General features: G+C 40.4%; 1 protein-coding gene across 5 annotated transcripts in view; it reads right to left on the bottom strand.

Annotated features, from left to right (window-relative positions):
• Positions 1 to 250: 250 nt before the first annotated feature.
• Positions 251 to 25,640, bottom strand: part of LOC121433232 (xin actin-binding repeat-containing protein 2-like) — a 74,924-nt gene continuing 49,534 nt past the window's right edge. For 2 of the 5 annotated variants that reach the window (XM_041631585.1, XM_041631584.1), the window contains 6 exons: positions 20,592 to 20,699; positions 20,131 to 20,203; positions 18,677 to 18,810; positions 8,584 to 17,899; positions 6,402 to 6,535; positions 1,956 to 2,092 (listed from right to left, as the gene is read on the bottom strand). In XM_041631585.1, the coding sequence (XP_041487519.1) occupies positions 6,441 to 6,535; positions 8,584 to 17,899; positions 18,677 to 18,810; positions 20,131 to 20,203; positions 20,592 to 20,699 (9,726 nt within the window). In that variant the 3' untranslated portion in view covers positions 1,956 to 2,092; positions 6,402 to 6,440. Of the gene's footprint in view, positions 2,093 to 6,401; positions 6,536 to 8,583; positions 17,900 to 18,676; positions 18,811 to 20,130; positions 20,204 to 20,591; positions 20,700 to 25,640 lie in introns of those variants that run through there. The other 3 variants (XM_041631588.1, XM_041631586.1, XM_041631587.1) reach the window with 3 other exon arrangements.

Genomic DNA, 25,640 nt, shown 5'->3' with positions numbered 1-25,640 from the left:
ACACGGCTTCTTTCTCCCAGCATTCTGTCTGTTTACTCTGCCTACCTAATTTCCTGTCCTATTAAAGGGCCAAGGCAGTCTCTTTATTTAACCAATGAAATCAACACAAAACAGAAGACTCCCACACTCAGGGCTGGTAATAAAGGCATGAGTGACCATCCCCCTCCTCCTAAGTATTTCTCAAATGTTGGAAACCATAACAGCAATATACAGCACAGAAAGAAAACACAGGTTTATAGGCGTTTGTATCTCAGGTGATTCAATTTTATTTCATCTGAAATTATGGAGAAGGTGCAAGAATGGCAACAACCGCCAGCAATACAGACCCCTCACGCACACTATACAGTATAGAAACAAGTAGCGCCTGGGCCATTTGAGGAAGAAACCATGGCTACCTTGTTTCACCTCAGCATGCCGTTCAGATCCAAACCAGACTCAAATGAATAGTGGAGAAGAATTATGGAGTGCGATACAGGAAATATGAAATTATGAGACATGATCGTTGCAATCCTAAGTGAGTCATGATCCCGAGATCTTATCTGAGAACATCTCTCCGTGCTTGTGTAGGAACCACAAGTGGCCAGAGAAGTCTCAGTCAGCATCGCTGGTACTGTAACACCTGTCCCTTTTAATCAGCTCTTCCACGGTCAGATGTTCAGCCTGGCACTGCACTCTGGGAACCACAGGCTTAGCCGCACACCCTGGGCTTGCAGCATCAAAACCCGTTCTCCCATCACTCCAAGCTGCTCCTGTAGTTTCCCCATGCCAGGATTTGACATCGTTTCCAAGTTCTCTTAAATACAAGCGTGACATACTTTTGAGTTGATCAACAGAATCTATGAAATCACACCCAAGGGTGTGATGATTCTTGGAAAAAGAAGAGACTTTCACGGTGTTAGAAAAGAAAAGGTGTACGTTTTTGTTATTTTCATGGTTTCCTTTCATGGGTAAGAGGTTGTTATCAGGAGAGGCTGCACGGCTTTCCTCTTTAACTGATGAGCCCTGCCGGAAGCCTGGCTCCGGAGCGAACTGCTCAGGACTGCCTGCAGTCACTCCGTCAGCCCTTTTCTCCAGAGCCATGGCTAGGACCTTCTTGGAGGACGACTTTTCGGATTCAAAGATACCAAGTAACTCTGAGATCCTAGATGTCTGTTTTAACTTCTTGTTTTGATATTCACTTGCGTAGTAGCTGTTTGCTTCACTGGCCGACGGCACTAGATGAGGACGTTCTAAAACAGGTTTCTCCTGCCTGCCGTTCTTCAGAGAGGGGACAGCTACCGAATTGTTATTGTTGTTGTTATTGAAGTTCTGTCTGTGGGTCTCTGGTCCCACGTCAGCACCAGGGTTTGTAACTTGTAAAGCCTCTGCGCCATCAGGTTCATTAGCATGTCCATCCTTCTCCTTTGCGTCGCTCTGCACATACAGGTGACTGTCGTAAAGATCCATCCCGCTTTTTCTCTTGTTTGCTACACCCTCAGCTTCATCCAGCTTATCTTGCGCATTTCTCTTTCCCTCTTTCTCCTCTTTTCTTGCTTCATACACTTTTATTTCTTGGACTACCCCAATGTCCTCTTTCTGACACGCGTGGTGCTGACACGGTTGTAGGACAGGGAAGCTCTCTGGCTCTTCCCCTTGATTCTCCATGATTTTTACGTGCTCTGTCGGCGACTCCCTTTTAAATTCGGAGGGAACAGGGATTGTCACGTGAGGTGGCCATTTAGGCTTACTCACTTTGAGTTCTTCCTCACGGGGAGAGCTTTTCTTAGGCATCTCCTGGCAAGGAGGCCAAACAATTTTTAATTTTCCTCTCTCCCCCCATTTCCTCAAATCATCGTTTTGCCACTCGCTGTTACAAACCTCTGCATGTTTAGTAAGATCCCCAGACAAGAGGGTATCTGCTGCAGGGTTTTCACACACACTGGGTTCTTCAGTGGGAATTAAATCAACTAAGCTGCTTTGGTTTTTGCAATTCCATCGATCTTTATGCTGTCTGTGTCCAAAACCTTCATCATAATTTCCTTTAGACTTAAAAAGTTGTTGAAAGTGGGGCTTGCAGTATATTTGTCCACGAAGTGATGCGTAATTTCCCAAACTGCCAAAAGAAAAGACATAATATTGAGGGTTCTGTATACTTACTATACATTTATGGAGAATTGCAGAATTATTTTAGTAATGAGTCAGAAAATCAGGAACCCCCTTACCACCCAGAGGAACGGCACTGTTAATTAAAATTCCAGTTAGGCGAATTACCACCAATCCCCACTGTGATGTGTGCCTTTCAGTATTCAGAATTTCATGCTGCATATCACCAAGGATATAGTAGGTGTGCTCAGGCACAGTCCATCCATTAGACCAATGGGCCTAAACCTGTGCCGACTCAGCGACTTCTGACACTAGATATAGTCCAGACCTAGAATGACCAGTGCCAAGAACTGTTATGCTGAAACTACCAAACTTTTAATAAAAAGTACAGAGAAAAAGAATTCTTCGTGTTGTCGGCTGTGATGGCACACATGAAGAACACAGAGTAAATATTACCAGCGTAGTAGAATTTAAGGAATACTGCCACCACAAATTCAAGTTCTAAATAGTCTCGTAGAAAATAAGCTTGAATAACCAGAATATCTAAAGAAGAACCTCAGCACTAGACACTAATGCCATGATACCTGGAAGATAAAATGAATGGTTAAGGGGGCAGAGAGGGGAACAGGGCACAATGCAGTGTCAAACGGATCTGGCATGGATAATACAGTAACTTATTTAGAAATGGGTGGGTAAGTTAAATCAAATATAAATTTTATAAAATTTTGGTTCATTGATTGGTACTATCATTAGTTTTTGTTATTAGATGACTTTAAGCTTTTTGTGTCATTTGACTGTTGTATGTATGTCTGTTCATTATTTGAGTACCTGGTACAGGAGGAGGCCAGAAGAGGGTGCCAGGTCTACTGGACTTGGCATTAAGGGCACACTATGTTCACACTACATAGTTGTGGGTGACTTTGAAGCTAGTGTTGGAATCAAAGGCTTGCACTACTGTTCTTGTCTGATGCAGTGCTCTGGTTTAAACCTGGGGCCTTGTGTGTGCTTCACAAACTATCCCCCCACCTAGAGCCTCAGTTCCAATCCAAGGCTGTTATTAAGATGAGTGAATACAAGATATTCTAAGTCTGTTATATTTTTTATACTACTTGGCACTGGATCTAGGCCCATGCAATCGCTACACAGATGCTCTGATATTAAGAGGTATCCCATCCACACTTTTTACATTTTATTATCACATAGGGTGTCATTAGGTTGCTCAAAGACATCTTAAAGTTATTGTAATATCTCAGCCTCAAAGCAGCTTAGTTGTCATCTTCTTTATGTTTGAGGGACAGAGAAAAAGACATAGAGACCTAGAAGGGAAGCAGCTACATAGATAAGTTTGGAATCTGATTGAAATTATCATTGAATTTAGAGTGTATAATATATGTAAATATCTATTAGTTCATCTACCCAAAATGGCTTAGAAACAAAAATCTGAAACAAAATTAGAATGGACATCAAGTGGGTTGGACTTGAAGTAGCACATGTTGCTAGAGTAAGGAAGACTTGCAGAAATGATGGGACCAGGACTTGCACGGGGAATGGAAAGACACCCTGCAGTTATCAAGTAATGAAGTTCCTAAAGTTTACTTAGGTCATGGAAAAGGTACTTACTCAGCAGACAATGGAAAGAGAAGAGATTCCTCTAACCAGGTGAAAGAAGGGTGAACCCCAGTCAATGTATTTTATTGAGGTCAATCAACTGTTCCTTCCCAGTCGTGATTAGTAAGTTTATGAGGACTCCACTATTTCCCCGAAAAAAGGGTCACATGACCAGGAATAGTGTACACCTGCAGGTCTAATTCAAAATCATGCCCTATCTGACAATTTAGAAGTATCCAGGACAATGAGAGCTTTGAATTACTTGGTGAGTGTGCAATCAGCAACTTGAGACCAGAACATTCTACAGGCCAAATATCCTGTGCTCTTAGCAAAATAGATGGTGAAGCAGAAAGGGAATGCAAGGGAAGCTTAAGGATTAAAAAAGAATTTACAAAACACAACAAAATATAAAAATAAGATACAGCACTATAAATGTATACAAGAGCAGCAACAATTAAAGGAAAATACATGATAATTAAAATGGATACTTTTACTCATGGGAATGAGTGGAGATTGTGTTTAAAATAGAATACATAAAAGGCTCTTCCAATATGGCCAGCAAAGTTCTTTAGGTTGATTAGTGGTTACAAAGTGTTCATGCTCTAATGATTTATTGTATCGTGCATTTCGCTCCTTTGACTTTCTTTGTATTTTTGATCCATCACTTAAAAGTACCAGTATTTGATATGTAATTTTGACTCTTTATTATATGTCAGCCCTGACTAGGTGTTGAGAAAGCAAACATTACCACAGTTAATGTCAATGATGATTATAGTAGCTCAGGTTGATGGTGGGGAAAGTGCAGGGGATGCTTTGAAGAATGATTGAGAAGGATGTCTGACCTCTCTGTGCAAGCCAAAAAGTTAAAATAACAAAAAGGTTCATGAATGAGATAGTCTTAGTTGAGGTCTGAAGAATGAGTGGACGTTGAACTGGTAGAGATCTGGAAGATGTGTGTTTAAAAACTCCTAGAAGGAGTAGGGATGACATCTGACATTAGCTGGAAGTGTGAGAGAGAAAAATATATCTTTTATTAGAAATAGAAAGAGGTAATTCTGCATGGAGCGTAACCTATAACTGAAAAGGACTGGGGATGCTTGAAGAATTGGGGAGAAATAAGGGCTACATTTGAACCGCAGGTTGATTAATGTTTTAATGACAGATATTTTTAATGCACTGGGGAAGCTGGTCTACGCTTTAAACAGAGAAGGTGTTTCATATTTGTGTTTCAGAAAGATCATTTTACAACACTGTAGAATGCAGTCTTAGAACGGATTGTTGATAGTGGTACTGCTAAGAGATGTGAACACAGGAAGACCACACTAGCTACAATGGGTGTGGCGTTTGCCCAAATGAGAAACAATATATGCTGGAACGAAGGTTGAGCTATGAGGATGGTGAAAAATGCACAGCTTAAGGGGAAAATTCTGAATTCTGAAATTGAAAAAAGTGGGTAGTGGCTGAAATGGAGTGAAAGAATAATTGAAAGAAAGATAGCTTCACGACTAGGCCACAGTGAATGTTCGTGTCGCTTACTGATACAGAGGGATAGGAGCTACACTCAGAGAATGCATGGAAACAACGAGAAGAGTAAAAGAGTCCTACTGATGTCGTTATGCTTACAGGGGCCTTGATGATTGGAAATAAGTATTTAATGAGCAAAAGTCCAATCTGGCCCAGCAGTGCACAATTCAGAGTCACCCCCACACGGAAGTTACAGGGTCGTGTGTGACTGACTCATTCACCAGAAGGAAACAGAAACAATGAGAAGAGTATATCCAAACTTGTGGGCTTCTGAGGAGCTCCAGCATCTCGCTGATGGTCAGGAAAAAGAGTCACCCACACAGGTGCCTGAGAAGGAGCACCCTGGAAATCGAGGGGAATCATTATGTCATATTGTCATGGAAACCAAGGGACAATAATGTTGCACCGAGGAATATTTGACACTGCCAATTAGAGTCGGGGAAGTGATAGCCTGAGAGGTGCACATTAGATTCAGCAAAATAAATTCCATTTCAGCATTTCAAACTATGGCCTTACCAAATGTCACGTTCATTTAGATGCATCTCCTTTGAGAGGTGGAAAAGGAAAGCTCATGCCACTGTGTTGATTAGCATGTGGCCTTTGCTTCAGAAATAAACAGCTTTTGCCTGACCTGTCACTAACACTATTCCCAACTCCATTTCTTAACTTATACACCGTAGCTCAAACAGACAAGCTCTGCACCATCCTCTGCTCTGGGATACAAAGTTTCCCCGGAATGTATCTAAGCCTATTCATAGCCACACCCACCTGCTCTCTCTAGCCAGTCATTCTTGGGGTCCAAGGAAACATGAGTCCTGATGGGAACAGAATGGCCTGCCAATTCCAATATTTATTATCTGCCCTTTACAGAAAGAGTTTACCAGCTTGTAATCTAGAGCTAATGCATTCAGGCACATGACCAACTTAAAAAGCCTGGCTTCACAGGTACTCAGGACGCTTTCTGACCCACCCCATTCCCACAACTAGAAAGGTAGCTTGTGAAAGGGAAGTATTGAGCATCAGCCTGGGCAATGCACAGTAGAATAGGGTCACAGCCCCCTGTGCGATGGTAGCCACTGAGGGCAGCTGTGAGATCTGGAGAATTCTACTTCTCTCTAGAGATTAGCTGTTGTACTAGGCTCCTAGCTTCTTCAGCCCATGTGGCACACTCAACATGACATTGTTACCTCAGTTTACTGCTGCAGTGATGGCATCTGAAACAAGATTTATGAAAATTCTGCTTGTCTGCTACGAGGCATTCCATTGGATAAACTGTCTTTTGACAGATTACGCAGATTTCCTTGTCTTGGACCAGCAGTTTCTAAAAGTAAAAATTTATAAAGGCTTATATGTTTCTATTTTCCATCACAATTGCAATAACAGAGGAAAACAAATAATAGATAAACAGGCCATGCAGATAAAGTGAAAAATCCTTGGAAATTGTCTTTATGTCTTGTTCTCTGGACAGTGTGCAATAGCACAGAAGTTTGAGGATCTGGTACAAAGATTTAACGCCTCTACCATTATACCTTGTGGAAATTGGACTATTATTTATAAACACATAAGTATGTATTATGCTTACTTACATGAATACATTAAATATATACAGTAAACTCAGTCATGGGGAACTTTAAGAAAATTTATCATTTGAAGCAACTAGACTTTCCATACATATAAAGTTTTATATGAAACTTTTATTTCTAAAACCGTATTATGGATCAATCATTCTAAAGTGCATTCAGATTTTTATGAGCCAAGGCATTGTATAGTATTTGATTAAATATTATCTCAATAATATCAGGTTTACTTCGTGACGCCAGCAGTTTACTTCCTTGTAATAATACTCTCCCATCATGTAATGTCAAGGAGGACCTCTCCTCTTTTCCTAACTGACTTTAGACTTTACGGCCTTTAGGATCCTTACATCTACCCTTTCTGTTTTGTTTTGTTTTGTTTTGTTTTTTTACAATTGATTATCTCACTTACTACCTGCAGCTGCTCCCCACTGCTCCCATATGAAGGGTAGTCTTTATAAATAACAGTCATTAGTTACATCACTAATCAGGGTCCTCTAGTGGCTTACCCTGGACACAGACACATCAATTAAATATTGGTTTTGACTTTCACTATACTCTTCCGACAATAACCAACCTTTTGGATTTGTCACCTATGAAAGCAATTATGTCGAGGCCCTTCGTACAAAAGCCACGTTTGTGCTTACGCTCTGCCTCTCCGTGATTGAGAGGACTCCTTTGACTCTTTCACTTGACTAGGGACATCTTTCTATGTTTCACGCCAGCTTCTTTGTGTTTTCTATGGTTTTGAACTGTCTTAGCAAAAACTGAGCATTTGAAATTAATTAGACAGCTTTGCTTAATTATGCCAGAAGCAAGCACATTAAAGAAACCATATTAACTTGATAAACTAGACACATATGTTGTAAATATGAGAGGCGTAATTACTAATTTCAGCAGGTTTTTATTTTGAAGTTTGCCGTTTCTTTGAAGCTGTCCAAAAGAATAGACTGCATTAACGTGGCAGATGCATTGTGTCCCATCCTTTTACCATAACCCTCATTACTGTAAAAAGCATGGGATGTACAATTGAATGAGTTGTCTTGTGATATTAAAAATATGATGTTCTTATGATTTAAATCTCTTATCTTACAAACATAATCAAGTCTTAAAGCATATTACTTATCCTCGTCTATGAATTAGGTCAATGGAATTGTCATTTAGGCTTAATGTTCATAAAGATGAAAATAATCGTTACAGAAAACATTGGGATCTGGGTGTGTTATCACCTCAATTCAATTACAATAGCTAAATGTATAAAATGTCTAACGTTACATCTACATCTTTAACATGCTGATGAAAATACTTACAGCACACATGCATACTGTGAGTTCTGTCTGAGGCTTTTACTAAGGTGTGTTGAGGCTATTTAAGCACACAGTTAAAATATGTCAAAGGTTTTGATATGGTACCACCATAAACTATTGAATGAAGTAAATCTTATTATTAAATTTTATTAACGAGTTTGTTTTATAGCAAACAAATAGTTCCACCACTGCTAAAACCACCCCAGCAGTTGTTACATCTGATGCTTTCTTTAAACTCCTATTTAACTTGAGTTTGAAGAACAGGTTTCCGTAATGCATTCTGCAAGTTAGTCATTTTAAATGTTATTGTTAAGTAAGGAAGTAGAAAGCAAGGATAGCAAAGAATCACAAGCCCGTAGGGTTTGCCGTTAGTCCTAGCTTGTTCCTGGGTTATTTCCACACACTGTTTAATTGCAAATATTATTTGACATTGACACGCATGCTTTCAAATGTGTTAATCTTCTTTCATACTCTTCAATCTCATTTACCACGTATAAAGGCAGATTCCTCCTGGAAGGCCCGGCTCATTTCAGTTGCATGTGCGTTGGAGGTTTCATAGCCCAAGTGCTCAAAAATCCTTTCACTCTCCTGCCACGTCTTCTGAAAATCTCTTCTATGATTTGGAGGTGAATCCGCAAGGTCTAGGATGTGGCCAGCAATCACGTCTTCATAGGTTGGTGGAGCATGCCTGATGTCAAAGCCAGACCTGCCTGCATCCGAGCTACGTGTCGATGAGGTTGCTACCTTTGACCCAATGATCTGACTGTCAAATGCGTCTATGCCTAAGAAGTGCTCACTGAGAGACCTTGCTTCAGAGTGAACCCTGGGCTGCATTGCAGAAACTGTTTCTTGGTACTCTCTAGGATGTCTGTAGGAAAAGCCTGGAAAGTTAGCATTTCCAGAAGATGCTAATCCAAACTCCTCCTTACAAAATGTGTGACTCTCTTGTTTCATGTTGCGGTTTACTTCACCGTTTGCATAAGCTCTTCTATCCGTCTTTGCTCCAAAAACTGGGTCATTCTCAAATTCCCTAAACCATCTGTGCATTTCATTTTCATGGCCATTCAGAAAACGTTCAGCCATTTGAACCGTTTGATTGGTAGCTGCTTCAAATCTCTCTGTGTGTTCTGATAGGCGAGGCCCTTGCACCTTGCGGATGATTTCGACTGCATCATAGCTTTCTATTTCTGGCATTGTGCTGTCGATTGAATTCATTTCATCTTTATGAACATACGTCTCCTTTTTCTGTATTTCTCTCCTTTCCTCTTGAGCTGCTACAGATTCTCGGAAGGAACCACTCATGACGTGGTTCACATTGACAGGTATCGTGACAGCTGGTGGAGAGTCCCTGGCATGACTTTCTATCTTAATTTGCCTGCGAAGTGTGGCTGGAGACACGATCACTTCTGATCTCTTCTCTGCCATCGGAACTGGGGTCCCTGGCGAGCATGGGATGCTACCTCTGGCTAACTTGGCCGTGGTGTCTTTGAGTCTAACGAGTTGTTCAGAGCGGCTCCTTGGTGGGGACGACGGGGAGGTGCCTGTTCTGGGAAGTCTAGGTGTTTGCTCTGTGGGTCTTCTAGGTGGAGGTTCAGCACAATTGTTCTTTTTAGGGGACTGAGAAAGCTCACTCTTGGTGGAGGTTTCGGCTCGGCGGGCAGTGGACTCTATTGTAATGAACGTTGGTGACGGTGGACGAGTTTTCAGAGAGGGAGGAGCAATCTTATAATCTCCCTTAGGCTCCTGATGTGTCTCCTTATAATCTCCCTTAGGCTCCTGATGTGTCTCAGCAGGGCCATGGGTCATTGCTACTTGGCGGTGTGATGATTTTTCTTCTCCAATTTTATTTTCTCGCTGCTCAGTGCATTTATTCGAGCTGGCATTGACGTTAGACACTTTCAGTGACATTTCATTAAGATGGGTAGGCTTATCTCTCTGCTTTCCTGTTTGGGCGGCCATCATGGCTGTTTGAATTACATGTTCACAGTGCGCAAGCATATCCTCTGCTTGGGTTTTAATATGTGTTATTTCTTCTTTGACTTTTTCTAAATTATTCTCCATGGCAACACGAACTCCATAGTCTCTTTTTTCTTCACTTATCAGCCATACCGGAACAATATTTAACAGTGTCTGAAATGTTTGAAGGCCACTTTTATTTGACTCTGCTTCGAACTGTTTTACTCTAGACAAAATCTGCTGTAGTTCTTCACGTTTCCTCAAGAATTCCAATATATTTATGGCACCTTTCCCATCATTCTGCTGGGATTCTTTCACAGAGGAAAATGGAGACTTGTGCTGCATCATCTCTTGCTTTGAATGCTCAGTGTTAAGAGTGACATGGGTCTGTTGAATTCCCTGGTCTCTAAGACATTTTTTCTCTGTCATATCAGGCAGTTTTTTGTGCTCAACTGTACTTCCAGATGTTTGTATTTGTGTTTGCTGAAAATTCTGAGTCCGTGTGTCTAGGCATGCATCAAAAATCGTTTGTTGGACTACCCTCGGTACTCTCTGGTCCTGCAGATGCTCTTGCTTTCTGTCTGTTAATCTGTCCTCTTTGGAACTGCTCATGCATGAGTCCTGACGACTTTCTTCACGCCCTAGGACATTTCCTCCGTCAAGCTCCCCAAATCCCCTCTGCTTCTTGGGAGGTGTTTTGAGTTTACTCTTGTGATTTTTCCCGGAAGATTCTTCAGGCATTTGTATTGTCACCGTTTTCTCCATTTTAGGTAATGGAAAAGATTTTTCAGGCACAGATTGCTTATCATCAAACCGTGTCTTTGCTTGGGTTTTCTTGATTTCCTGATTCATTTGTTTAGTGATGGTTTGGGCGTCAACTTCAGATTGCTTTATGTGACTTTCAGAACTGCGATCTATTTCAGTCGATGTATGATCTCGTGTCGGGAGCTTGATAGTTTTCACTTTGATACTTGGGAAATTTGATTTGCTTTGGGGAAAGGGCAACGTCTCCATATGTGTTTGTTGTGTCTTACATTCCTTGTAATTCTGGCTAATTTCACAAGCTGATTTTGATTGTTGCATGTTCTTTGAGCTTTGTATACCTCCCTTTCTCATGGTACACTTATCTTCTGAAGCTGCTAGAACATGCTGGAGCCTCTCAGTAGCAACTGCCAATGCAGAGGCTGTGCAGGGTTGGCTGTCAGAGCTCACACCTACAAGCACAGCCCTGTTCTTAGTCAAGTCCAAATCCTTCCTGGGTATGGGGACTGTCTCCGCTGCTTTTTGTGACGCTGTTTCTTTCTCCTTCTCGGATATGTTTTGGTGGTAGGTTTCTGTTTTGACAGTGCTGTGGCAAGAATTCTCCTGTCTCTGTTTCTCAAGCTCTTCCCTTTGTTGTCTGTATTTTTCTTCGGCAATCATTAAAGGTGTCTTAAATTTTCTCATGTAAGGCTTCGGGCTTTGTTGCTCTGAACCCGATGGAAGTGAGTGGGATTTAACTAGGGGAGCTTTCTGTTTACCCCTGGGAGCTGAGACTTCTGGAACTGTCTGAGATAGAGAGTTTGCTGAGTGGATTGACAGCTGTTTTCTTTCACCAAGGCTTTCTCTGAATACCTCCTGCTTTGTCTCAGTATGCTCACTGCTCACTGCCACCCCTGATCTTTCCTGATCCTTCGGGAGGATGGTTTTCATTTCCACATCTGACACAGATTTTCCCAATTCGCCATTTGGGTACTGCTGACTGATTTTATCTTTAATTCTTTTGGGAAGTTTGGGTTTGGGGAGTGTAGGAGGTGGTGTTTTTCCTGTTAGGGTTTTAGCCTGAGAGTGAATCTGCCGAGAGCTTGAGGATTCTGTTTGGGAATGCTGCTGCCAAAGTGATTCACTACGATTTTCTAGGGCAGAGGGGGGTAGAAGCTGTGCTGCTTGCCATGGAGTTGGAGGAGGTGGAGGAGGAAGGGATGCTGACAGACGTTCTCCTTCTGATTTCTCATCTACTGGTGGTGGAGGGAGAGGGAGACTTGGGAAATTTTCAAATTCAGTCCTTGTCTTCTCTGTGGATGAAGAGGAAAGAAACTCATTCTTTTCAGGCAACAACATTGAAGGTGGTGGAGGGGGAAGAGGAAATTCAATTTCGGATGATGCATTGGAAGGTGGAGGAGGAGGAGGAGATGGAGGTGGAAGAGAGTCCTCATTTTCTTTCACATGACACTCAGGGCGAAGGTGGATTGGATTAAGGGACCTCTCCATTGCCATTTTCAACTCTTTGGAAGTATTTGTCTTCATTAGAAAGTCCTGGCTTTCTAGACGAACATCAATTTTCTGGTTTTTGTCAGTTGCCTGAAATTTTTTGTGGCCTTTTCCAGAGACTCTCATTCCTGTTAGTCCGTGGACATCCTTACCTGCAGGTAAAGGTTGAAGACTCCCATCATTTTTCTTCATATCTTTATTAGAATACCATGTTTCCTGACTTAGCAAGGCTTGCTCCCAAGAGTTTCTGGTTGCCCCATGCATCTCTTCAGCTGTCTTGTTGGTGGGATGCTGGGTGGGATCTGGCATATAACTTTGTGCCCCTGGTGATATATTCACATTTTTCATTTTATTTTGACTCTTCCCATAGGAATCCCAGGACTGAGACTTCTGGTAATCATTCTGTACTTCACAAGATTGAGTCTGCTGCTTTCTAAACATTTTGTCTACAGACTGAGAGAAGTTAAAGATAGCATCCTTTGACTCTCTCACATTTTCTGATTCCTTGATTTTTACATTTTCCTTCATTGCCAGGGTTGTAGTTAACTGTTTGCTCATATTGTTACCACCACGCAGATATTCTCTGCTCTCAGTCCAGATGCCAGTTCTGTCACCCATGTCTAAAGCATTTCTCACAGCTCTGTGCTCTGGATTAGACATCTTCCTAAGGTTTTTCTCTAGAGCGTCGTTGTTTTGTTCCCGATCAACAACAATCTTGACAGCGCCCTTCGGGGCTCTGGAAAGATGAACCTCACATCTTTCTTCTACTGAAGGCTGGTTGTACGATTGCTGCATGGTTTCATGGAGAGGGCCTGGTCCTGCTTGCTGCCTGGTTGCTGGCTCAAATGGTCCTGGCATTGGTTGGAGAAGACTTTTTTTGTCTCTCTGGACAGTAGCTGGACGAATCCCTACTTTTTGTCGTTCTGCGAATCCCAGTGCATCTTCTTTGATTAGCCCTGCTCTATCCAGCTTTTTGAAACACTGCTGTGCTTCTTTCAAAGACCTTAATGATGTTTCAAGGTCATCTAGCATCATCTCTTTTTTCAGTATTTCAGTCCTTGTATTTGTAGCCTTCTCAAGGCACGCAATAGCTTGCTCAAGATCACCAGAGATGCCACCAGATTGTTTAGATTCTTTCTGTCTGTGGCTTGACTCCTTAAGTGACTCTAGTGTGGTCAACCTGTCACAGTTTACAATTTCATCTGCTTCCGACACTGTTTTCTGATTCATGACCTGGCTGAGAGAGTTTAGGGTTGAGTTCAAATCACCTTTTATAGTCTCTTCTTTCTGTGTCTTGGAAGATGAACCCTGAGATCCAGCCATGAGGACTTTAACTGTATTGTGCACTTCTCCTGGGATGATGTCAGTTTCATGAACGGTATGTTCAACCAGAGATTGCCCTTCCTTTAATAACAGTTTTGTGTCCTCCACATCACACCTGATTATGTCTCCCTCTCCCTCTTGTTCCCTGGCTGTGAGTGTTTCATTCGTCCCTGCTTGAAGTTGTTTGAGGTAATCCAAAGCTCCGGTTTCTATGCATGTTGTGAAGAACTGAACGTTTCCCCTCTCTGAGGCACCGACTTTTGTCCTTTCAGGTATTTTACCATTTGATGGAGAAGATAGCAGGTTATGAATGGCGCCTCTCACATCACCTCCTATTATGTCTTCTCGTTCAGTCTTGTCACCGGCATTTTCATGAAGAAGACAGTAGATAGTCATGTTGATATCTCCCTTTTCATCTTCCTGAATTAAGATGCCTTTCTTTGTGTGTTTTTCCTCCGAGAACAGCTTTTTTATTGCTTGTTTAACATCCCCTCTCACTATCTCTTCCTTTTCAGCATGAAATTCAGTTGATCTGTTTAATAATTGAGTTTTAGTCAAATTGACATTTCCCTTCTCCTCTTCACTGACACATATCTCTTTCTTTTTACCGTCCCTTTGGGAAAGTAAATTTATCATTATGCTTCTGAGATCAGCCCTGATAGCTGCTTCTTTCTGTATCTCTGGGGCTGTTTGGTTCATGAGCTTGTATTTTGCCATTCGGACATCGCCAACTTCATCAGCTTCAATGATAATTCCAGGAGCTTCAATAACTCTCTGAGAGTAGAGGTCTTCCAGAGTTTCTTTAATGCTTTTGCCCATAATTTCTACCTTCTCTACTCTTGTTTCATTAAATTCATGAATAGGTTTTGTTTCAAAGAGCCATGTAGTTGTTTTGACATCTGATGGAGGAATTTCTTCTTTGGTCATTTTTGCATCACTTTCGTCTACTTCCTTAATAGAATCCAATGCTTGATTTTCAAAGAGCCACACTGCATTCTTAACGTCACCTTTCCGCATCTCTTCCTGGGTGACAGTCTTGATGGTGTCGTATCCAGACCCTGCTCCCAGTTCATCTATGCTGCGAGTTTCAAAGAGCCAAGTAGAAGTCTTAACATTGCCCTTTTGCACTTCGTTGACACTCACTGTTCTTACATATTTCTTCTTGTCACCATTGTCAGACTCAAAGAATTGTTTGCTTGTCTTCACGTCACCTCCTTGAATAGAATCCACAGTGTGCACAATACCATGTGATTCGTCTGAGATCCGATCCAGGGGTTGAGTCTCAAATTTGTATCTGACAGAACTCACGTCCCCCTTCTGAATGTCTTCCTGGGTGACAGATTTAATAACATACACATCTTCTGATTCATTAATTGAGTCTAATGGTTTTGTTTCAAAGAGCCACCTCGTTCCTCGTACATCTCCATGAATTACTTCTTCTTTTTTAACAGTAGTCACTTCGTGGTAAAACCCTTCTTGATCTCGAATTGCATAGAGCGGCTGTGTTTCAAAGAGCATTCTGTAGCTCTTCACATCACCTTTGATGACTTCTTCATTATTCGTTTCCCTGATGCGTACATCATTGGATTCATCTTTAATCTCATCCAAAGAAAACGTCTCAAAAATGAAGCACCCCTTTCTCACATTTCCTCCTTGTATGTCTGTCACTGTCTTAACCAATCCATCACCCTCTTGATTTTCCTTTATCGTATCAATGGGTATGTTTTCAAATAGCCACCTACAATTTAACACATTGCCTTTCTGAATGTCTTCAGTTTTTAGGGTTTTGATCTTATTCAAAACATCCTCTGAACTGCAACTGATAGAACCTAAGGACTGGTGCTCAAACTTATACTTCATACCAGAGACATCGCCAGCTTGTATATCCACCTCCACAGGCTTGTTTTCTTTCCCTTCCTTCCCCTGTATGTTGTCCAGATTTTCTGTCTCAAAGCGAAAACATGCTGTCCGAACATCCCCACCTTGTATCTCATCCTGCTTTACAGTTTGTAGTTTGATTGTTGCTTCTGAGTCATCTTTTATAGTATCAAGTGGCTGCGTTTCAAAAAGCCAGGTACAGGTTCTAACATCACCCTTATGAATATCTTCGGTGTTTGTCGCCAAGGAAACCTTTTCATAAAGAGACTCCATTGGCTGGGTCTCAAAGAGCCATTTACAGGTTTTGACATCTCCTTTAACAACATTTGTAGTTTGTTCAGTTTTGCTTTCTGTTTCCTCCTCATTACTAAAATATTTAAATGAATCAAGAGGCTGAGTTTCAAACAACCATCTAGCAGTTTTCACACTCCCTGCTTGGATTTCTTGAGCAGATATTCCTCTAATTATTTGAAATTTATGAAGACTTTCATCAAATTGGTCAATGGGCCTTGTTTCAAAAAGCCACCTACAGCTTCTTACGTCTCCTGTGAGGATTTCTTCCTGCTGAACTGTCTTTACTTGATGGTATTTTCCAAGACGGTCTTGAATAGCATACAGTGGGATTGTCTCGAAGAGAGATTTATTCAACTCCACAGTGCCTCTGGGTACTCCTTCCACCTCATTTTTATGTGATGCATCAACCTTAGTTAAATTATTGGCCTCAAAGATATGCGTGTAGTTCTTTACCTGACCTCTCTCAACTGCTTCTAGCCTCACTGTCCTCGTGTACTCCCTCTTACCTTCTCTAATGTCTTCCAAAGGTTGAGTTTCAAAAACCCATTTTTGGTGCCTAACGTCTCCTTTTTCTTCTTCAGAGGCAGTGATTTTTTGAAGCTTTCCTACATCAGGACTGTCTTTTAAAGCTTCTATTGGAAACGTTTCAAATAGATGCTTGGTGGTTTTTACGTCACCTCCTATTCTCTCTTCAGGTGATGTAGTATCTGCATCAGTGACTTCTTTTAGAACGTCTAACGGCTGTGTTTCAAACATCCAGCACTTCTTAGAAACATCTGTACCTATGATGGCTTCTTTATTAATGACAACCTCATTTGACTCTTCTTTGATTTTCTCCAGGGGCTGAGTTTCAAATAACCACTTTGCTCTACTCACCCCACCTTTGACATTTTCTTCCATGGATATTCCTCGAACAACTTTAATTTCTGTGATATCTTTGCTAATTGCGTCCAAAGGCTGTGTTTCAAACATCCAATGTGCTGTTCTCACGTCCCCCCTTTCAATGTCCTCTCTCTGCACAGTTTTAATTTCTAGCATTTGGCCTGAACCATCTCTGATGACATAGAGTGGTTGAGTTTCAAAACACTTTATGCTCCTCTTAACATTTCCTTTAATTTCTTTGAGCTCAGATCGGAGTTGTAATAAGTGAACTTCATCTACAGAGTGAAGCTGCCCAAGCTGATCCAGGTTTTGAGTTTCAAACATGTACCTCACAGTCTTAACGTCTCCCCCAGTTATGTCATTTATAGCAGTATATTCTGTTTCTTCTTGACTTTGGTGCATTTTGTTCATTGAGTCTAAAGGCCTTGTTTCAAACATCCACCTTGCTGTGCAAACATCTCCTCTAGCTAGCTCAGGAATTTTCTCTGTGTTTCCTTCAGTGCCAGTAGAAGGAACCCCTAGGGCATCTATTGGCTGAGTCTCAAACATCCAAGTCGTGTATCTCACATCACCCCCAGCAATGAGTTCTTGGTCAGCAGCGCCCTTGAAAGTGGACCCTTCGTCTGCAGAGCCATTTTTGATAGAATCTAATGGTTGATTCTCAAAAATCCATCGCATGGACTGCACCTCTCCTTTCAGAATTTCATCCCATTCCAGGCTTTCTTGGTTCGGATCTCTCTGAGAACTGTCATTTGTATTTTCAAAAATATACCGAGCTTGTTGCACATCTGCCGAAACGGAGTTTCCTGAGTTTTTCTGGCTAGAGACAATTTCAGAAACCTCACTGATGTAATCCTTTTCTAAGTTTTTTCTTAACTCGGGATGGATATGTCTATATAAACGGTTTAATTCATACAAATTTCGTTGTTTGGTATATAAATCTTTGGGGATTGGTAGTCCTCTAGGGGGACTGGGGAATTCAGGGGACTGGGAAAATGCTGTCTTATCCATTGGTGTCTGAAGTACGTCAGGTGGGGGAGGAGGAAATTCTTCCGTCTTCCCTGAAGGAGCGCCATTAACTTGTGCCAGGGATGTTGAAGTGACACTGTGATTACTATAACTTGAGGTTGAGATTTCCTTCCTCTGGCTGGTTGAAGTGTAAGAAGAAGAGGTACCCACAGCTGATGATGGCTTTAAGGATTCTTCACTGTCATTTTCAATCTTTAAAGGAGAGAAAATCAAGGCTTATAACGATGTCTGTAGTACGGAGATTTCCTGGGCCCTACCTTTCACCTGTCCATATACAAGGGTCCGCTGTGATGCCTGCCTTGGAAAACAGGTATGAACTGTGCTTAAACCTACTTGGGAGAATACTCAATATGGGTTAGTAAATATCATTCTGTTTTTAATAATAATATTCTTCCATCAAGGTATCATTGACTCAGCATTTGAGCATTAACACATACTTACACATTATATATATATATATATATATATATATATATATATATATATATATATAAACACACACACAGGTTCTCTTTTGTAGCCTTGGCGAGCCTGGAATTCACAGAGATCTACCTGCCTCTGCCTCTCAAATTCTGGGATTAGAGGAATACGACACTATGCCTGGTTTACATACGCTTAATTTGCCCCTCTTCAATTGATGTGTAGAGTAATCGATGGAGGCAGAAGAGGTCTTGAGGTACTTTGTTAGTTTTTTGGTTTTTTATCATTTAAAATAAAACATGTAACTATCTGGCAATTAAAATTGACTTAGTTACTTTACTTGATATTAGTTTATAGACTTTAAAATATATATGACTTTCTTCATTCATATTCTCCAGTAGGTGGGACTTCTCACTCTACCTCATAGATGAATATCCTCCTTTTGAGATAGAATAAATGCTAGTTCGGATTATTTTGTTATGAAAACACCACAAAACCTCAAGTATATTTACACATTTTTAACCCTAATGTATAGAGAGTATATCATACCTTTATGCACCTGGATGGAGTTGTGGTTTCTCTGTCAGAGTAGAGAAACTTTTCCTGGGCAGACTTCTCAAATTGCTCTTTCAAAATCTTTGTGGAAACCTTAGGCATCTCTTCATCCTCGGGTGTATCAATGACTACAAAAACACACAGATACCAGGGATACTACATAATGAGTAAAATGGTATTTGAGATGAAAACACCATGCTGCATTAAACGCCTTATAATGAAAATTAGCGAACAAGACTCAAAGGACACATTTATGCACATGGCATTATTTCATCCATTGATTTTGAAGTGAAGCAAGAATTATTAAGGAAGAAACACAGAAAAGAAAATTTGTATGTGAAGCAGGAGAGATGGTACAGCAGTTAGAAGAGCTTGCTGCTCTTACAGGGGACCAAAGTTTAGTTCTCAGCACCATGTTGGGCAGATCATTACAACTTGGAACTCCAACTGTAGTGGATCTGATGGGGTCCTCTGGCCTCTGGGTGTTTCGCTCTCTTTCTCTCTGTCTCTGTCTCTGTCTCTCTCTCTCTGTCTCTCTCTCTCTCTCTCTCTCTCTCTCTCTCTCTCTCACACACACACACACACACACACACAACACCACATAATACACATAAATAAAAATAAACTTTAAAATTATTTGGAGTGGTTATCTCTGGATAAAAATATTTTCAGAATTTCTACAACTGTGTTTTAAATTATAGATGCAGAAAAAATAATGCATTTTAAAGAAAAAAAGATAGGCCATTTTTCTTGTTTGTTTGTTTGGATAGTTTGATAAAAATTCTTGCTCTGTAGCCTACATCTCATTATGTACCCTGTGTTGGCCTTGAACCTGCAGCAGTCCTATTGCTTAAGCCCCCTAAAGGCCAGAATTACAAACATGAACATGCACCACTGAGCTTGGCAAGAAGAATGCTGCATTTGTTATGTAGCAAGAAACAAATATTGTTTAGGCCACAGCAGGGGTGCAATCTTTCCTTTCATCTTACCAGATGAAAGCCATTCCCGCTCTGTAAGAGTGGACAGCTGCATCTCATCATCTGCAAACATCTACCAATTTCCTCATAACCTGACCCCCAACTGTGGGTGGAGAATTGACCTATTATTTCCTTAATTTTATTGTCAGGGTGCTTCATAGGCAATGAAGTGTATTCTAGGTTCCAAGGTATAAAAAATTTCAGTAGTGGTTAGCTTATTACCTTTCTGGAGTTTAGAATGAATTTATTATAGGTCTGATGGGCAATGAGCTATTTTAAAATATGTTACATGTACTAACACACGCAAAATCTTATTATATGCAGAAATGCAATCTTGCCCCCTTTGGGAGCATGACTCACAGCTACTAAAGTTCCTTGGTGGGGAGGACTGACTTCTGAAAGAAAGTCCTCCAAACCCACATACTCAGAAAGGGCAAAGGTCAAGTGTACCCAATTGTGCCAGACTGTTACCTGTTTCTTGTACATACTGACGGAGCTGTGAAGCTTGGTTTACTTCCTCAGTGTGCTTTTCAAGATGTGACATCTGTTTCGAAAGACAATTTTAAAAAAAGTAATTGTTTTTAAGAAGTCAGTGATTTGAGTACTGAAAATAATCTTCATTTTGCAGTATTTTTCTTCTGAGAATTTGGTACATGTTGAGGGAGGTCAGCTACTATTTCTATTGTTTGTTTTAATGTGTACTCAAGTTATAACAGAACATATGCGAACAACACCTAACTGCAGGCATATTTTTAGGCAGCTTGTTTCATTTTTCAAAATAGTTCTAACGGGAAAGTAGGGTTAGACACACTGTTGTATATTTATCCTAAGTACACACAGTAAAAGCATATGTTTACAGAAAAGTAAAAAAATCCTACACAGTCCTGGAGACCATTTGAATTTTTTTTTTGTGTGTGTTACTAAGTAATTACCGTTTCTGTTTTGAAGACATCGGTTCCATGTGCTTTATAGAATTCTTGTTCATTCTTTCTCATCTCTTGACTGCTATGGATTGCTTCCTGAAATGACAGATAAACAGACTGACCATTTCTTTATAAAATACTGAAAAATGAATTATTTTATTAATGTAATTTCAGGGACAGATAATTGAGAAAAGAGGAAGAAAGCGGGGAAGGAAAGGAAGGATGAGTAGGAGCAGAGGTAGCATGGGCTTCCTCCTCGTGCTTGGCTGTCAAAACAAAATATTGAAAATATAGCTATTTAAAATGACACAATCTAGTTTAATACATAAGAGGCTCGGAAATTCTGAATATGCCTCACTGTGTATTGACAAGTGTTGCAAGGGATCAACTCGTTTCTGCAGACCCTATGGGAGATCTCATTCCTTTGTCTTTGGAAGCTTCTAGAAGCGGCCACCCTCCTTTGCTCATGTCTTCTTCTTTCATTCAGCCGCAGTTCTTTCTCACCACCACCAGTCTGATATAATCTTCAGCTTCTAAGGGCTTTTGTGACTACATTGGACTGACCCAAATGGACATGGATTTGTCTCATCATAAAACTCTGTGACTGGTAGCTTTATTTAATTTTATGGGTGGACTGGGGGTAGGGGTAGGAAGATGTGGGAACAGGGAAGAGTGTGGGTAGGAGAAGAGGAGATTAGTTTAAGGAGGGAATGAAGGAACATCAATTAAAATTGAGGGGCATTTGAGGAGTACGGAAACTTATTTCAGTAGAAACCTCATAAAACACATGAAGGCAATCCTAATGAAGTTTCCAAATAATGGAGAAGACAGAATCCCAATTGGCCATCCGTGTCACCCAGTGAAGCTACCCGTACTGGGACTTTAGTTACATTCAGTTGCATTGCGGACTAACGAGCATCCCATGGAAGTTCCCCACCAACCCAGGCTGCTGCCAAGACAATAGGGTGATCTCCACAAACCGAGAGCAAGAATCTATTGACAAACACCATCACAACTCACTGAACATGGAGAGAGTGAGCAGAGAACCTTCACTCTTAGGTTCTAGTGTCTTGATACAGAAAGGTACTCTGCAGGTTACCAAAAGAGAAACAGAAACACCAAACCAGCTACCAAGCCTTTGATTTGCAGTGCTATCCTTTCTGCAAAACATGCTAGGGCAACGGTGGCACAAAGCTTGTGGGAGCAACCAACCAACATCTGATTGGACTTAAGGCCACTCCACAAGATGGAACCCCATATCAGACATTGTGTGTATGATCAAGAACCAGAGACTAAACAGCCCAGAGATCTCGGGTAAAACCAAATCGTATCAGTATTAAAAAAAAAAAAAACAAAAACAAAGAAACAAAAACAGTGATAAAATGACCCCTAATGATATTCTGCTATACCACACACACACACACACACACACACACACACACACACAGAGAGAGAGAGAGAGAGAGAGAGAGAGAGAGAGAGAGAGACAGAGACAGAGACAGAGACAGAGACCTTGGAACATTTGAGAGAGACACCTTGGAACACACAGCTCTAAATGGGATTTGCTCACCAAATCCCTCCCCTCAGGGCTCAGGGAACCTGACAGAAGAGGAAACAGAAAAGTGTGTGTGTGAGTCAGAGGGAAGGGAGGACCCATAGAGAACAAGGCCCTCTATGTTAAAGGAGCAAAGCTCATATGAACTCACAGAGACTGAGTCAGCACTTACAGGGCCCGCACGGGTCTGCATCAGGTCCTCTGTGTATATATTGGAGTGTTTAATTTAATATTTTAAATATTAAATAAATATTAAATTGAATATGTGCATGAGGGGGGGTCTCTGATTCTTGTGCTTTCTCTTGGGTTCTTTTCCTTTTGTTGGCTTGTTTTATCCAAATTCTATTTGATGTTTTTTTTTCATTTTATTTTGTTCTCCAGAGGGAAGGGGAGGTGGGGTGGAACTGGGAGACATAGAGGGAGAAGAAACTATAATCAGGATATACTGTAGGAAAAAAAAATCTCCTTTTCAATAAAATGGAAAATGATTTAAACAATAAAATAAAAGTTTAAAAGTTTATGAAACTGACTTAAAGATTCAGGCATACCATGAATAAAATAATATGAACTTGGAACGAAAGAGGAAATGGGGGTCTGTTCAGCTGGCTTTACAAGAATGCATGTGTTTGGAATTACACAACGTTGAAATGTCACACTTGTATTTATGTCTAAGTTATTAGTACTATTTTTGAGATCTGATATCTTAAATTATTTATTATTAGTAAGAATAATCAAAATGTAGAGCTCAATAAAAAATCAATTAAAAAAAAGAATGATCAAGGGCTGAAGATATGACTCAGGTCTTTTATTTTTTTCAAGACAGGTTTTCTCTGTGTGGCTTTGGAGCCTGTCCTGGCACTCACTCTGTAGACCAGGTTGACCTCAAATGCACAGATATCCCCCTGCCTCTGCCTCCTGAGTGTGAGTGCTGGGATTAAAGGTGTGTGCCACCATGGCCCAGCTTAAGGATCAGTTCTTAAGAGTGCTGGCTGCTCTTCCAGAGGACCTGGGTTCAACTCCCAACACCCACATGGCAGTTCACAACAGTTTGTAACTATAGTTCCAGGGGATCCAAAACCTGTGGCAAAACACTAATGCACATAAGACAAAAGAATCTAGTGAGTATATTGCTCTTCTTATGTGAACAGAATAGTAAGAATTAAGTTTGTTTTTTTACAGTGAGTTAAATAATTTTAAATAATCAGTTTCTAATCTCTTAAAGTATAAAATTATTTCATGGCATCTTGTTCCCAACTATACCTCTTATAAATTACATCACACATATAGGGTGTACAATGTGGCTTCCCATTCCCATAATGGCACTTGTCATGCAAGGCTAGACATCTGATAAGCTAAGCAACAGGTGTTTCTGGTTTAAGAATATGTTAGATAATCTGATTCCATTATAGTTTTCTGGGAAGTAGAATTAAGAAAAAGTTGCCCCCAAAATCTACAAAATATAATAGAAAATCTGGGGTTTATACTTTCAAACTTATTGGCATATTGTTTTATTAAAATAAAGTAGCTCTGTGAATATATTTTTCTAAAGAGAATAATTTCCCACCCATAGTTAAGGACCTACGTACTTCAAGTGATATTAGGTATATGTTTGTTTCACCTAATTTCCATTAAAAACAAGTTCACATGAAGGAATCAAAATGGAAGAATAAAATGGCACAATTCTATTAATACGTTGATTCTATCTAAATTCACTTGCCAGGTGTGTTGTGGATGCTGAGATGCAGAACAAAGAGAAGGAAAAAAAAACCCTTTATTCCTTAAGGAGGAGTGTGGAAAATAGGTGATCCATGTTGCTTCCTGTAAGTTCAAAGAATCAGGATTCCATGCAATGAGATGCCTTACTTAGTTAGCGCTTACCTAATGGTACTGGAAGCTGTGTGCAGGACAGAAGGAGAAGAGCCACCAAAGACAGCAGGTGGGGAAAACACAGAGGACAAATGGTAGCTCTTTTGGTGAGCGACAGAGCTTTCATCTCTAGAGAAGCAGGGAGAGCTTCGGGAATGTTCTTAGTGCCAGCGGGACAGTGAAAGAGCAAAGGGCACTGAGAAGCAGACCCACACCACGGTCTTAGCTGAGGTGCAGCGTGATCATGTCCACCGGAACAGGTCTCTGACTGGAAGCCTGTATGCTAGCGCAGTGCTGGCCTCCTAACACACTTTATCTGTCCTACATAGTGATTTTTAACATTTTGGATTAGTTCACATTACAAATGTTAATGCTTCTTCCTCCTTTTAAAGGTGAATATCTGATGATAACTGGTTCATATTTCAACGTGATAGCATCTGGCCAACATAAAGTAGTGGACGTTCTTCTTGAATGGGGCAAATATTATCAAGTCAATATCCCTATTATTTTCCCATGTTTGTCAAATGACATCTAAAATATGCCTTCATTTTGGTACCCAGAGAAACATCAGCTTCCGGTACATGCCACCAATGGTTATTGTGAAAGAGTAAAATGACAATATTCTCTGTTGTATGAAAGACAAAGGCAATATATATGTGATAAAAATTAGGAAAAAAATGCATTTCTGACATGTGACTCGATATTTATCACTTTCCAGAGGGGAAAAAAAATTATAGTTAGCATGTACACATTCAAGAAGAAACTACCCAGCACTTATCACCTCCAAATACATTTTCTTATAGGAGATGGAGCAAGAGAAGCAATCCAAGTGCACATCAATTTTATTTATAGTTGTAGATTTCAGCTTCGGCATTTATGTGCCATTGCTAAGTAGAACTGTAATTGCCACACCAGTTTGACGTGCAAGCATTGGTGCATCAATTTTTACTGTCCCCTAGCTGCCGTAACTTAGCACAAAATCTTGCTTAAAATATTCCAATATCGTGCTTCTATCATTTATTCTGCCTTCCATTTTGCAAGTAGGTATAATTTGAATTTTAAATTTGACTCTCTCCTAATTTTTGTTGTCTAGATTTTAGGATTAGGGAAAAGGATATATCATTGCTATGCGCAGGCAGAACTCGAATTACACAAATAAAATATCATAAAGAATTCAAGTCAGAACACTACACACAAGTTCACACAAAATGATTCATGAAATTGGTCGCTGAAATTCAATCCACCTAGAAACCAGGCTGAGTGAGAAAAACACGCTGCTCTTTCCTCAGATAGATCAGCTAATAGCTAAGAATGAGGAGTTAATATTAACTTCCCCCTGTCCTGGATACATTGTAGACTTTGGCAAATCACTAAAAAAAACTTAGCTTCAGGTTTTCCATTTCATGTTGCTAATGAAAGGTAGAATAAGAGAAAATATAAATACTTGAACTCTAAAATCTGAAAGATTTAAGCACAATTCCAAAACATTGTTAATGTATAAGCATGGCTTATATGTATTTGATGTCAGCTTCTATACTAGCCAGGTGTATTACACAAAATTACACAAACTCTATTTTTTTTTTTAGCAAAGAAATTGTCCACATTCTGAATTTTCCGGTCTGTCATTGTCATTTCAG

This window comes from Microtus oregoni, unplaced genomic scaffold (assembly GCF_018167655.1).
Source record: "Microtus oregoni isolate MIOR12 unplaced genomic scaffold, Mior012 000037F_ref0000500, whole genome shotgun sequence".
Taxonomy (NCBI): domain Eukaryota; kingdom Metazoa; phylum Chordata; class Mammalia; order Rodentia; family Cricetidae; genus Microtus; species Microtus oregoni.
Note: the sequence above shows the minus strand (reverse complement) of the source record. Positions and strands in the feature narration are given on the sequence as shown.